Source organism: Macaca mulatta, chromosome 12 (assembly GCF_049350105.2).
Source record: "Macaca mulatta isolate MMU2019108-1 chromosome 12, T2T-MMU8v2.0, whole genome shotgun sequence".
Classification (NCBI taxonomy): Eukaryota; Metazoa; Chordata; class Mammalia; order Primates; family Cercopithecidae; genus Macaca; species Macaca mulatta.
The window spans coordinates 13,008,388-13,023,532 of record NC_133417.1 but is presented as its reverse complement, the minus strand read 5'-3'; the positions used below and the strand labels follow the sequence as shown (position 1 = coordinate 13,023,532).

At 39.4% G+C, this 15,145-nt stretch overlaps 1 protein-coding gene across 1 annotated transcript in view; it reads left to right on the top strand.

Annotated features, from left to right (window-relative positions):
• Window positions 1-15,145, top strand: part of CNTNAP5 (contactin associated protein family member 5) — an 861,846-nt gene that overhangs the window by 394,897 nt on the left and 451,804 nt on the right. The window contains exon 6 of the mRNA XM_015109883.3: window positions 3,319-3,503. Coding sequence (XP_014965369.3) covers window positions 3,319-3,503 — 185 coding nt within the window. The remainder of the gene's footprint in view (window positions 1-3,318; window positions 3,504-15,145) is intronic.

Below are 15,145 nucleotides of genomic sequence, written 5' to 3'. Positions count from 1 at the left end.
TATTTTTCTGGAAGCACAAGCAAGATGTTAACAGCAGTGATTACCTGGGGCTATGGAAGATGAGCAGATGGAGGAAGTGAGGAAGTGAGGAAGGGAGGGAGGGCGGGTGTGTTACTATACCCAAAGTTACATAAAAAATAAAATCAGTTTGACTGATTCATAATATTGATAAAATTTATCTTGTGAAGCAGGATTGTGTGGAAAATATTAAAATATTTTATTTTAATCATTATTATTATTGGCTCTATTAAAGAACTCACGAGATCATTAAAGACACAAACAGCACATAGAACAAACAAGTTGGAGAAACGGTGTAATTCCTTACCCTGTTTTTTGTGGTTGTTGGTGGTGGTGGTTTTGTGTGTGTGTGTTTGTGTGTGTGTGATGTATAATGAGTTTAAATTTTCAAATGTTTAGAATTTGGACTTATTAATAAATTATTGTTCAATGCCTTTCTTATTTTAAGAAAAAAATGAGATGTAGCTCAATTTCAAAGTGAAAACTCCAATATTAAATCTACCTGCCTTGTTACATCTAGAACTGACAGTTTATAAAGCGTAAAGTTTCCTTCAGCCAATGTTAGCTCCTGAATCATTTCATCTTACAAATAAAAACTGTGTGTGGGGTGGCGGTGGTGGTGTTCTTTATTCTATCTCCATCAGCTGGAGGCCACCTCCTGCCACGCCTCATCATTACTTGGATCCTATTCTTCCTGTACTCTTCTCGCCTGAGCCTTGTTATGCCCCATCTATCCAGATTATGGCCAATCTTATAGCCAGTCTTACCTTCTAATCCAATTCCCACACAGCTGCCAAAATAACCTTTCTTAAAAGTAATCTGCTGGCCGGGCATGGTGGCTCACACCTATAATCCCACCACTTTGGGAGGCAGGGGCGGTGGATCACTTGAGGTCAGGAGTTGGAGACGAGCCTGGTCAACATGGTGAAAACCCGTTTCCACCAAAAACATAAAAAATTTGCCTCGTGTGGTGGCCCCCGCCTGTAATCCCAGCTACTCTGGAGGCTGAGGCAGGAGAATCACTTGAACCTGGGAGGCAAGGGTTGCAGTGAGCCCAGATCGTGCCATTGTACTCGCTCCAGCCTGGATGACACAGGGAGACTGCATCTCAAAAACAACAACAACAACAACACCCACAACAACAACAATACCCACCAACCAACCAAACAAACAAAAAAACACAGTAATCTGCATTAGTAACCTCTGCCTACTCAACGTTCCATTTCTTAAAAAAGAGGTAAACCGTGTAACCTAGCATACAAAGTCCTGGATAATGGGATCCAGGCTGACGAGCTCCTGGCACTCAGCCGCTGGAAGTCTTGGGCCATGCTCCCCTACATTTCTAACCCTGGCTGCTGCTTCTCCTGGCCTTGCAACCATGCTCCTCCTTCCCTCATGTTTCAACCTGTCTCTGCTGCGTAAGGAGGGTTTCATAGCACCACACTCTGCATTTCCATGGCTCTGTGCACTAAGTGCTGGAAACCTGCATATGTTTTATAGATTTATTTGATTAGCATCTCTACACTAAGACCTTCAGAGAGGACAGTATACCTTTAAACTCCGTGTCTCCTTGATACATTACCTGTCACTGTGCCCAGCTCAGGTAGATCACAATACCTTTCTTTTCTTTTTTAGATGGAGTTTTGCTCTTGTGGCCTGGCCCAGGCTGGAGTGCAATGGTGTGATCTCAGCTCACTGCAACCTCCACCTCACAGGTTCAAGTGATTCTCCTGCCTGAGCCTCCCAAGTAGCTGGGATTATAGGCACCTGTCACCTTGCCTGGCTAATTTTGTTTTGTTTTGTTTTGTTTTGTTTTTTTAGTAGAGATGAGATTTCACCACATTGACCAGGCTGGTCTCAAACTCCTGACCTCAAGTGATCTGCCTGCCTTGGCCTCCCAAAGTGGTGGGATTACGGGTGTGAGCCACCACACCTGACTCACAATACCTTTCCATAGGAGGAAGAAAGGGAGGGAGAAAAAATGAAAACATCTTTTAATTCATCAGCGTAATCCATCAAAGAATGAAAACTAAGAAGCTGTGCAACAAACAGTGAATAAACCCATGAAACCAAGTCAGCTATTAATTCACCAGCTTCACTTTTCTAATTACAATGAGTTTGATGCCCCCAGCCCTATAGGAAGCATCCAAGTTACTCAGTGAAGGGAATGGTGCTTTGGGCGGTTTTGGAGGTGGGAGTGAGCAGCCTTCGGGGAAGTGGCGGCTCCTGCCTGCTGAACATCACACCGTTGAACAGGCTGCTGCAGCTGTACTGGAGAAAACACTTCCCCAGAGGGAGGAGAGAGACATTTAGCTTTCAGTTACTAAGGGACTTAATATATAAAATGTTGCAAAAATTGAAAATGTCTATATACACAAACGTTAGTTCTATTTAATTGTTCATTTTGCTAAGGTTGAAGCAATTTCCGCGGGGGAAGATAGAAGCTGTAATCTTTTTGGTAGAAGGGTATGGCCAGGGACTTCCATAAAAGTGAGAGAGAAGGAGGGGGAGGGAGAACCAGGCAGTTGGATTGCAAAGCATGCCTTTCCAGCTGTATCTCTCATGTCTTCTCAAGGGGGTCTTGCAAACTCAACAGAAGCTCAATCATCAACAGTATGACTTGAGCCATGATCCATAGCTGTGGTCAAAGTAAAAAGGACGAGGCAGACCTCCATTCAAGTCCTGACTGTACCTGAGGCATGCATGCCTCATCTCCCTGAGCCTCAAGGTTCCTATTTGTCAAATGGAGATGATAATTTTCCCTTAGAGGATTAAAGATGAAGGCTATTTCTTCCTAAGTGCCGTGCATACAGTAGGTACTCAGCCATGGCATATGGGATGATTACTTCCTTGCCGCTGCTTTTGCCCAGAAACTTACTAGCTGTCTTCCCTTTACGTATCCCAGCTTTACTCCTCCTCCTAGGCACAGCTCCTAATTGGCTTTCTCCACTCAAGAACCATTCAAACTCAAAGAATATTCATTCTTTCTAAAAACAAAATGCCCATTTTCCATCATATTTATGTAGCCATAAGGACATAGTTCCTTTTATTATTTATTTTTTCAAGTCTTGAAAACATGCCCTATTTTGTCTGGAAGGAGGTATGCATATTGAATTTGATTCTGGAATCTGTGGGCAAAGCCTGTTATTACTTCCCAGGTCCAGCACAGTTCCTGGTCCGTAGGGAGACATAATTCTTTGCCTTTAGAACAGAGATAGCTGCCTTTGCTTGTGGAGCATTCTGGTGTGCAAAGCTGCCCTTGGACACAGACATCATCCTGCCTTCCTCCCCTCTTCACAGATGACAGCAAAGCGCGGCTCAGCAGCAGCCTGCCCTCTGCCACCCTGGGCAGCCTCCTGGATGACCAGCACTGGCACTCGGTCCTCATCGAGCGGGTGGGCAAGCAGGTGAACTTCACGGTGGACAAGCACACACAGCACTTCCGCACCAAGGGCGAGACGGATGCCTTAGACATTGACTATGAGGTGAGTTGATCCTCCCTGCACCTCCCAGGCCCCTTGCTTCAATGAACGCAGCAAGAAAATCAGTGAGCAGAGCAACTGAGAGAAGTGGTGGGGCACTGAGGAGTCTTACCCTGGGACTTACCTCCTCCATCTATGCCAGATAGTCTACAAGGAAAGGCGTGCAGCCAGAGAATCTGACCAGTGAGGGAGTGAGGGTTAAACCACAAGATAGCAGGTGTGTGCATTTTAAAGTCAGCAGGTCTCCTCATTTTTTATTTTTATTTTTTTTTCTGCTTGTAACCTTTCTGTGCCACTGCCTAGTCCCTTGGTTATGTACCTCCTCAAAAAAAAAAGACTTCAGTTATCTGTGGTGATGAAAGATATTTAAATTATAAACAAAACCCATGGAATCTAAAACCTGCAGTCAAGACACTACCCTTTGACTTTCACTCTTCCGATGCAAACTTTTGACTAATACCATGGTGAGCTGTTTCTTCCCTGCTGTCTTGTAGAAGAGGTACGGTGAAATGCACCAATTCTACAATACAAAGAAAGTTGCACAAAGCTCTGCAAACTGGCAGCCAAGAGTTCGCCATTTTTGCTAGTAGTTCAGTTCAAGGAATGCGTATTGTGCCCCTGTTGTACACCAGGCTCTGCTGGGCCATAAATATTCAGTCTCTGAGTTGGAGAAACTGAGATAAGCCCTTGCAGAACAAGGAGGTAAAGGCTACAGTGGATGAAGCCCCTGTCACTGAAGGTTTGGAATATAGAAATTTTATATTTATATAGGAAACGGGACATTTAATTCAACCTTGAAAAATAGCAGAAGTTTTCTAGCAGGAGAAGCTGCTAAGTCTTGAAAGAATAGGGTGAAAAGATTGGGGAGGCATGACAGAGCGTGGTTTAAAAAATGTCAAACAGTCCAGTATTTATGGAATTCAAAAGAATGGGCCATCAGTGGTGTGTTTGAGTCAGCTTCTTACCAGTTTATGAGTTTCAAGTTGTAGATTTTCAGAAATTTTTGTGAGCTCTTGGTTAACCTAGCCATTATTAAAAATTAAGTTGGCTGGGCGTGGTGGTTCACGCCTGTAATCTCAGCCCTTTGGGAAGCTGAGACCAGCAGATCATGAGGTTGGGAGATAGAGACCATCCTGGTTAACATGATAAAACCCCGTCCTTACCAAAAACACAAAAAATTTGCCAGGCGTGGTGGTGGGTGCCTGTAGTCTCTCATACTTGGGTGACTGAGTCAGGAGAATCGCTTGAAACCAGGAGGCGGAGCTTGCAGTGAACCTAGATTGTGCCACTGCACTCCAGCCCGGGAGACAGAGCGAGACTCCATCTTAAAAATACTACTACTAATAATTAAGTTATATAAACGTGAAATTAGTTTTAAAAGCTAATAAACTCATTGATTTCTAATTATTTCACTATATTATATTGATTTGCTGTCTCTTTTAACCAAAGGTGCTCTGGAGGAATTGCATGACTATTCTATCTGTGTTGTGGGGATACTGTATGTTGGGCTGCGACCACACAGCTCTCCCCAATTCCATGTTCAGTGAAATCCCTTTGACAGCTTGAAGTCTACCATAGTGGAAATACTTATACCACAGAGGTTGACATACATTACAAATCAGGGACTGCTTTATTGTTTTGAGGATTGTCTAAACCAGGGGTCCGAAAACTACCTGGCTTGTCTGGCTGGAGGCCTATTTTTTTATGATGCGTGAGTCAAGACTAATTTTTACATTTTTAAAGGGTTGTAAAGGAAATAAAGAAATCTTTCAAAAAGAATATATGACAGAGACTTTATGTGCTACAGATAAAATCATTCAACAAAAGTCAGCAAAAGCATTCTATAAAACTCAGCTGGTTGTACAGAACTGACAATAATAGATTATTGCATATTTTGTCATTATTCATAAATTGTGTGCTACACATTGTTAATATCATTAAAATAATCTTATGTTTGGATACACAGTCATGGCACACCGACACATACATACCTGTGTGTGTGTGTGTGTGTGTATTCCTGTGTCCCACCCTGGACAGCCTGCTAGGAGACAATTTCAATCACTAGTGGGATAGATAATAGAATGGTGGAGGTGGAGATGAATAATTGAAAAATCGGGACTTATTTTTTCAGTCACTATCATGAGAATAAGAGAGCTCTTTTGATCTTAACCTTAGTTTAGTAGACTGTGGATAAAATATGCCATTCATTAACTTCAAAAAAGAATTTGTCGCTCTTTGACTCAGAATACAAGATAACAGGTGGATATTTTTGAGTTGCTGAAAACTAGAAATCTGTGAATATCAATCACTCTCCTTTGTCGACTTGTTTAATTGATTGACAAAAGAAAGAACACACTCAATATTGGAACCACCTAAAAGAAAAGAGATCTCTTTTATAAACTCAAAGACAACAACAACAGCAGCAAAAAAAAAAAAACCTGTAAAATCATCTCGTCATTCCCCCCACATACGTTCCCTTTAATGTCCCAGAAGATGGTTCTAAAATTCACTCTGTTGCCAGATCTAACGTTTATTACAAGCCCATGTCTGCTTATTTTTTGTCTCTTGTGTATGGAATCTGTATGAAATCACAGCCGAGTGACATTACAGTGAAAGTCAGCATTTAGGGAAATGAAATCCGATGAAGCTGGAACTGATTTCTTCAGGGCGTGCACGAAATATCTTGGTGCCTTATAAAATGTGCTCCCTAGGAAGGAGACACCTTGAAACGTCCCTCCGAAGCAACCTCTGCTTTAGGGAATTCAAGTCTTCTCCAGATTGTTCAGCCAGCTTGCTCCAATGATCATAAAAGAAGACAGATTGGTTGTAATAGTGGCGTTTGACATTAGCTGTACTGGAAGACAAGAGTTATGTGTCGGGAGAAGCCTCCAGCCTTTGAAGATTCACTCCGGAGTCTGTGTGGAGATGAAGGGACCCTGGTGTAGAAACCCTGTGTTCTACTTACCACATGACCACTAACTGGCTGTGTAAACCTGGAAAATAAAAATTTCTAACTTCAGTCATCCAGAAGCAAAATTCACACCCCTGTTGGAAGGAATGGAGCTAAACAGGATATATAAATCTAAGGTCTATTTTATCACAATGTTGCATATCAGTTAGAATCTACATTGATTTGCTTTCTGCCATGCACCCATATGTGCACAAATGAGGCCTGGATATCACCAGCTAGAGGATGACAGTCATGTCTTTGTGTGCCAATGACTAATTTTTGGAGCATGTACTACTCTGATACATACTTCTGTACCCTATCTAATTTCATACCAAAGCAAATACAATTATTCAAACCTATGTTTCTTTTCACTCTTTACCATGATGTGGTAATAATGGCAAGAAAAGGTAGTAGCTTTCATTCCTCATCTTACAGTACCTTAGGGATATCAATCAAATGACACAATGACTTTCTGTAAAGCAACTAGGGTGAACTTTGCTGCACTAAGATGTCTGCAGTGGTCTGTTTCCCTTCCTGCCCAGAAAGCAAACAGACAAGAGCTCACAGAATCTGCTGTCAAAAAAAAAAAAAAAAAAAAAGAGGCAGAATGTGATCCTTTACTTCTCATTAGAATGTCTTCTCAGTTTACATCACTTAACCCATGTTACTTCTCCAAATGCTGCGAGAGAAAGACTGTAGCAGCTCAGTTTACTTCCAGCCTGGAGCAGAAGGGCTTGAGAAAAAAGATATTTTTAGGACTTTAGAAAAAATAGTTCTTTTCTAACATTTTTGTAATCCAAGAAGTCTTTTCTTATCAAGACTGTTCAGTAATCTTGTTTTACATAGCTATTTTGTAAGCTCTTAAACTGTTGAAAACATATTTGAAAAATATATATGATTTAGGAGTCAGGCGCGGTGGTTTTTCTGTAGTCCCAGCTACTTGGGAGACTGAGGAGGGAGGATGGCTTGAACGCAGTTTGAGGCTGCAGTGAGCTATGATAGCACCACTGCACTCCAGCGTGAGTAGCAGAATAAAACCCTGTTTCTTTAAAAAAATATATATACACACACACACACATATAATGTATATATGTACACACAAATACGTAATGTGTATATATACACACATACATATTTGATTTATATATTATCACTTAATAGATACTGAAAAGGCATTTTACAAAGTACAAAATATATTTTCAATGAAAATTCTTAGTCAAAAAAACAAACAAAAAATTAGATTGAACTGAACATTTTAAAATACATAGATGTTTAATGTCTAAGAATAAGTTTCACAGAAGTTTTAAATAGGGATTATATTTTTTAAACGTAAGAGTGTTGGAGATTCTTCTAGGAATGGCATAAAATCCAGCAACTTGGAACTAAAACATATACAAAATTTTGTCTATGTAAAATTTTTGAAAACCATGTGACTGTTCACAAAAAAAAAAAAAAAAAAAAAATCTATATAATCACCCTCCCAAGAACTTTAAAAAGTACTTAAAAAAAAAATCGTACTTTTGAGGCAGGGCTAAATTGCACTTCCCACTCGGACAGGCAGAACAGCGAGTGGAGGCTCGCATCATGAACTTTTGCTCCAGAAAGACTGCAGGAATACATTACGAAAGCCCAGAGGACCCACAGACCCTCCAAAGGAAGCGGACTGCTCCTGCAGGACCCAGGAGACACCCCAAATACTGCGAGTGCCCAAACTGTGGCGGGAAAGGGAGATCATCCCACACAAGAGGGATCATCTGCCCCTGAACACAAACCCCCACTGGGGAACCCGAAGGTCTAGACTACAGGAGAAGATTCTGACCTTACTTGGAGCTCATTGAATTTAGAAAGCTGAGCAAAATGCCCAAATGAAGCAGCAGGAAAATCCCTGTAGGCTTCTGAGTCAATTGCTGCCTTGCTTCGCAGTGGACCTTCAGGAGGGCTACGAGAGGCACTTAGAAAAGGCCATAGGGAGAAGGAAATCTCTAGCTGAACTTCGTAACAATCTGAACCCACTGAGAAGTCTCCTGGCCAGAATGCAAGGGAGGGCATGAATCCAGTGTCCAGACTCCACAGGTAGGGGAAGCAGGAAAGCCCTACTTACTTTTGCAGCTGGGAGGTGGGTGGCCTGGGAGAAGTTCACAACCCTGCTTTCCCACTGCTTGGAAACACACTTGGTGCTGTTGAGGGTGGGGCGCATTGAGAGTGAGACCAGCACTTTGTGTTGCATGGGAGCTGGGTGAAGCCTGTGACTGCCAGCCTTGCCCACTTCCCTGACAACCTGCATGACACAGCAAAGGCACCCACAATCCTCCTAGGAACATAACTTCATTGACCTGGGAACCTCACCCCCATCCTCCACAGCAGTTGCAGCAAGACCTGCCCAAGTAGAGTCTGAGTTCAGACATGCCTAGCCCTTCCCCTATCTAATGGTCATTCTCTACCCACCCTGGTAAATGAAGACAAAGAGCATATACTCTTGGGAGTTCTGGGGCCCTGGCCACCACCTGTTCCTCCCCATGCTACCATAGCTGATGCTTTCTTGAAAATGCCAGCTCCCAGGAGGAGGCCAATGAGAACAAAAATAGTGCATTAATCAAACAAAGCTACAGACCCTCACAGAGTCCATTTCACCCTCCTACAACCTCCACTGGAGCAGATGCCCATATCCATGGCTGAGAGACCCACAGACAGTTCTATGCAGACAGCCCTTAGTACCAGCCCAGAGCCTGATAGACTTGGTGGGTGGCCAGATCCAGAAGAGAGATAACAATCACTACAGCTCGGCTCTCAGAAAGCCACATCCCTAGGAAAAGAAGGAGAGTACTACATCAAGGAAACACCCAGTGGAACATAATGAACTGTACAACAGCCTTGTGTCCTAGACCTTCCCTCTTACATAGACTACCCAAATGAGAAGGAATCAGAAAACCAACTCTGGTAATATGACAAAACTAGGTTCTTTAACACCTCCCCCAAAATTACAGTAGCTTTCTGGCAATGGATCCAAACCAAGAAGAAATTCCTGATTTACCTAAAAAATAATTCAGAAAGTTAGGTATTAAGCTAATCAGTGAGGCACCAGAGAAAGTTGAAGCCTGATGTAAGGAAACGAAAAAAAATCATATGAGAAGTGAAGGGAGAAATAGTCAGTGAAATAAATAACAAATAAAAAACAATAAAAACTTTCAGAATCAACACAAAATGCTCTCAAAATTCTCAACAATAGAATGAAACGAGTAGCAGAAAGAGCTTCGGAGCTCAGAGACAAGGTTTTTGAATAAACCCAATCCAACAAAGACAAAGAGAAAAGAATAACAAAATATGAATAAATCCTTCATGAAATCTGGGATTATGTTAAACAATCAAACCAAGAATAATTGGCATTCCCAAGGAAGAAGAGAAATCTAAATGTTTGAGAGAGTAATCAAGGAAAACTTTCCTGGCCTTGCTAGAGAACTAGACATCCAAATACAGGAAGTTCAAAGAATGCCTGGGAAATTCATCGCCAAAAAATTATTGCCTAGACACATTGTCATCAGGTTGTCTAAAGTTAAGATGAAGGAAAGAATCTTAAGAGCCATGAGGCAAAAACACTAGGTAACCTATAAAGGAAAACCTATCAGATTAACAGCAGATTTCTCAGCAGAAATCCTACAAGCTAGAAGGGATTGGGCCTTATCTTCAACCTCCACAAACAAAACAATTATCAGCCAAGAATTTTGTACCCAGCAAAACTAAGCTTTATAAATGAAGGAAAGACACAGTCTTTTTCAGACAAACAAATGCTGAGAGAATTGGCCACTACCAAGCCTGCACCATAAGAACTGCTAAAAGGAGCTCTAAATCTTGAAACAAATCCTGGAAACATGTCAAAACAGAGCCTCTTTAAAGCATAAATCTCACAGGACCTGCAAAACAAAAAATACAGTTAAAAAAACAAAAACAAAAAACAGGGTGTACAGGCAACAAATAGCACGATGAATGGAATGTTATCCCACATCTGAATACTGACATTGAATATAAATGGCCTAAATGCTCCACTTAAAAGATAAAGAATTGCAGAATGGATAAGAGTTCACCAACCATCTGCTGCCTTGAAGAGACACATCTAACATATAAGGACTCACATAAACTTAAAGTAAAGGGATGGAAAAAGACGTCCCATGAAAATGGACAACAAAAGCGAGCAGGGGTAGCTATTCTTATATCAGACCAAACAAACTTTAAAGCAACAGCAGTTAAAAAAGACAAAGAGGGTCCTTATATAATGATAAAAGGCCTTGTCCAACAGGGAATTATCACAATCCTAAATATATATTCACCTAAGTCTGGAGATCCCAAATTTGTAAAACAATCACTACTAGACCTAAGTTATAGACAGCAACTAAATAATAGTGGGGGACTTTAATACTCCACTGACAGCACTAGAAAGGTAGTCAAGACAGAAAGTCAACAAAGAAACAATGGATTTAAACTACACCCTGGAAAAAATGAACTTAACAGATATTTACAGAACATTCCACCCAATAACCACAGACATTCTATTTAACAGTGCATAGAATGTTCTCCAACATAGAGGAAATGATAGGCCACAAAATGAACCTCAATAAATTCAAGAAAACTGAAATTATATCAAACACTTGCTCAGACCATGGGGGAATAAATCTGAAAATCAATGCCAAAAGGAACCTTCAAAATGATGCAAATACATGGAAATTAAATAACTTGCTCCTGAATGATCATTCAGTCAAAAATGAAATCAAGATGGAAATTAAAAAGTATTTTGAACTGAATAAATGACATTTGTGACACAACCTATCAACACCTCTGGGATACAGCGAAAGCAGTGCTAAGAGGAAAGTTCACAGCCCTAAATGCCTACATCAAAAGTCTGAAAGAGCACAAGCAAACAATCTAAGGTCGCACCTCAAGGAACTAGAGAAACAAGAACAAACTCAACTGAAATCCAGCAGAAGAAAGGAAATAATCAAGATCAGAGAAAAAGTAAATGAAATGGAATTTTAAAAATACAAAAGATAAATGAAACAAAAAACTGGTTCTTTGAAAAGATAAATAAAATTTATAGACTATTAGCAAGATTAACCAAAAAAAGAAGAGAAAAAATCCAAATAAGCTCTATTAGAATTGAAACAAGAGATATTACAACTGACACCACAGAAATACAAAAGATAATTAAAGACTATTATAAACACCTTTATGCACATAAACTAAAAATCCCAGAGGAGACGGATAAATTCCTGGAAAGATACAACCTTCCTAGCTTACATCAGGAAGAATTAGATACTCTGAACAGACCAATAACAACCAGCAAGATTGAAATGGTAATCAAAAATTACCAAAAAAACAAGTCCAAGACCAGACAGATTCACAGCAGAATTCTACCATACATTCAAAGAAGAATTGATACCAATCCTATTGACACTAATCCACAAGATAGAGAAAGAGAGAACCCTCCCTAAGTCATTCTATGAAGCCAATATCACTCCAATACCAAAACCAGGAAAGGACTTAACCAAAAAGAAAACTACTGACCAACATCCCTGATGAACACAGATGCAAAAATCCTTAACTAAACACTAGCTAAACAAATCCAACAACATATCAAAACAATAATCCACCATGATCAAATAGGATTCATACCAGGGATGCAGGGATGGTTTAACATACTCAAGTCAATAAATATTATACACCACATAAACAGAATAAAAAACCAAAACCACATGGTCATCTCAAAAGATCAGAAAAAGCATTTGGCAAAATCCGGCATCTTTTTATGATTAAAACTCTCAGCAAAATTGGCATGCAAGGGACATACTTCAATGTAATAAACGTCATCTGTGACAAGCCCACAGGCAACATAATACTGAGTGAGGAAAAGCTGAAAGCATTCCCTCTGAGAAATGGAACAAGACAAGGATGCCCATTCTCACCACTCCTCTTCAACATAATGCTGGAAGTCCTAGCCAGAGCAATAAGACAGGAGAAAGAAATGAAGGGCATCCAAATCAGTAAAGAGGAAGTCAAAATTGTAGCTGTTTGCTGATGTTATGATTGTTTACCTAGAAAACCCTAAAGACTTATCTAGAAGCTCCTAGAAATGATAAAATAATTTAGCAAAATTTCTGGATACAAAATCAATGTAGCTCTTCTATACACCAACAGTGACCAAGCTGAGAATCACATCAAGAGCTCAACCTCTTTAACAATAGCTGCAATAAATAAATAAATAAAATACTTAGGAATATACCTAATCAAGGAGGTGAAAGACCTTTACAAGAAAAACTACAAACACTGCTGAAAGAAATGATAGATGACACAAAAATGAAAACACTTCTCATGCTCATGAGTGGGTAGAATCAATATTGTGAAAATGATCATACTGCCAAGTTACACACAAATTCAACACAATCCTCATCAAAATACCACCATCACTCTTCACAGAATTAGAAAAAACAATTCTAAAATTCATATGGAACTAAAAAAGAGCCCACATAGCCAAAGCAAGACTAAGCAAAAAGAACAAATCTGGAGGCATCACATTACCTGATTTCAAACTATACTATAAGGCCATAGTCAACAAAACAGCATGGTACTGGCAGAAAAACAAGCACATAGACCAATGGAACAAAATAGAGAACCATAAATAAACCTTAATACTTACAGCCAACTGATCTTTGACAAAGCAAACAAAAACATAAAGTGGAGAAATGTCACTTTATTTAATAAATGGTGCTGGATAATTGGCAAACTGCCTGTAGGAGAATGAAACTAGATCCTCATCTCTTAACTGTCTACAAAAATCAACTCAATATGAATTAAGGACTTAAATCTAAGGCCTGAAATTACGAAAATTCTAGAAGATAGCATTAGAAAAACCCTTCTAGACATTGGCTTGGTCAAAGATTTCATTACTAAGAACCCAAAAGTAAATGTAATTAAAACAAAGATAAATAGCTGGGACTTAATTAAACTAAATAGCTTTTGCACAGCAAAAGGAATTCAGCAGAGTAAACAGACAACCCACAAAGTGGGAGAAAATCTTCACAATCTATACAATCTTTGTCCCATCTGAAAACTATAAAAATTCTAGAAGATAACATTGGAAAAACCCTTCTAGACATTGGCTTGCAAGAACCCAAAAGCAAATGTAATAAAAACAAAGATAAGTAGCTGGGACTTAATTAAACTAAAGAGCTTTTGCACAGCAAAAGGAACAGTCAGCAGAATAAACAGATAACCCACAGAGTGGGAGAAAATCTTCACAATCTTCACAATTTTTGTCACATCTGACAAAGGACTAATATCCAGAATCTACAAAGAACTCAAACAAATTAGCAAGAAAAAAACAAGCAATTCATCAAAAAGTGTGCTAAGGACATGAATAGACAATTCTCAAAACAAGATATACAAATGGCTAACAAACATATGAAACACTGCTCAACATCACTAATGATCAGGAAAATGCAAATCAAAACCACAATGCGATACCATCTTACTCCTGCAAGAATGGTCATAATCAAAAAATCAAAGATAGTAGGTGTTGGCATGGATGTGATGAGCAGGGGACACTTCTGCACTGCTGGTGGCAATGTAAACCAGTACAACCACTATGGAAAACAGTGTGAAGATTCCTTAAAGAACTAAAAGTAGATCTACCATTTGATCCAGCAATCGTGCTACTAGGTATCGACCCAGAGGAAAAGAAGTTATTATACAAAAAAGATACTTGCACACACATGTTTATAGCAGCACAATTTGCAATTGCAAAAACATGGAACCAACTCAAATGTCAAATGCCCGTCAATCAATTAGTGGATAAGAAACCATTATATATATATATATCATATGTATGTGTCATATATCATATATATATGATGGAATACTACTCAACCATAAAAAGGAATGAATTAATGCCATTCACAGTGACCTGGATCAGATTGGAAACTATTATTCTAAGTGAAGTAACTCAGGAATGAAAAAGCAAACATCATACGTTCCTACTTGTATGTGGTTGCTAAGCTATGAGGATGCAAAGGCATGGGAGAGACACAGTGGACTTTGGGGGCTCAAGGGAAAGGGGTGAGAAGGGAGTGAGAGATAAAAGACCACAAATTGGGTGCAGGGTTTACTGCTCAGGTGGTGGGTGCAGCAAAATCTCACAAATCACCACCAAAGAACTTACGTAACCAAACACCACCTGTTCCCCAATAGCCTATGGAAGTAAGAAAAACAAATAAATAAATAAATAAAGCTAAACAATCATACTTTTAATAATAAGCTAAAAGTTGCTACAATTTTTTTAAAAAAACAGGTAACAATGAAAAAATAGGTAAAGAAAAGGAACACATGAAAATACAAATGACTTTCATATGTATGGAAAGATGCTCAGCCTCACTAATGAAAAAAGAAATGTTAACCCACACTAAAATATTTTTAACTTATATTGTAAAGACCAACAGTTATAATATACCATGGTGACATGGAAGAAAATGGAAATATTTTATACACTGTTGATGGCACTATAATTAATAATATATAAAATAAAGGGCGATGTTATTCAAAACTGGAAACAAATGCTCTTCAACCCAATAATTCTTTTTCCAGCAATTTGTCCTATAATTATTAGCAAATGTTTGCAAAGGAATATATGCTAGGTATAATACCAGATTTGAAA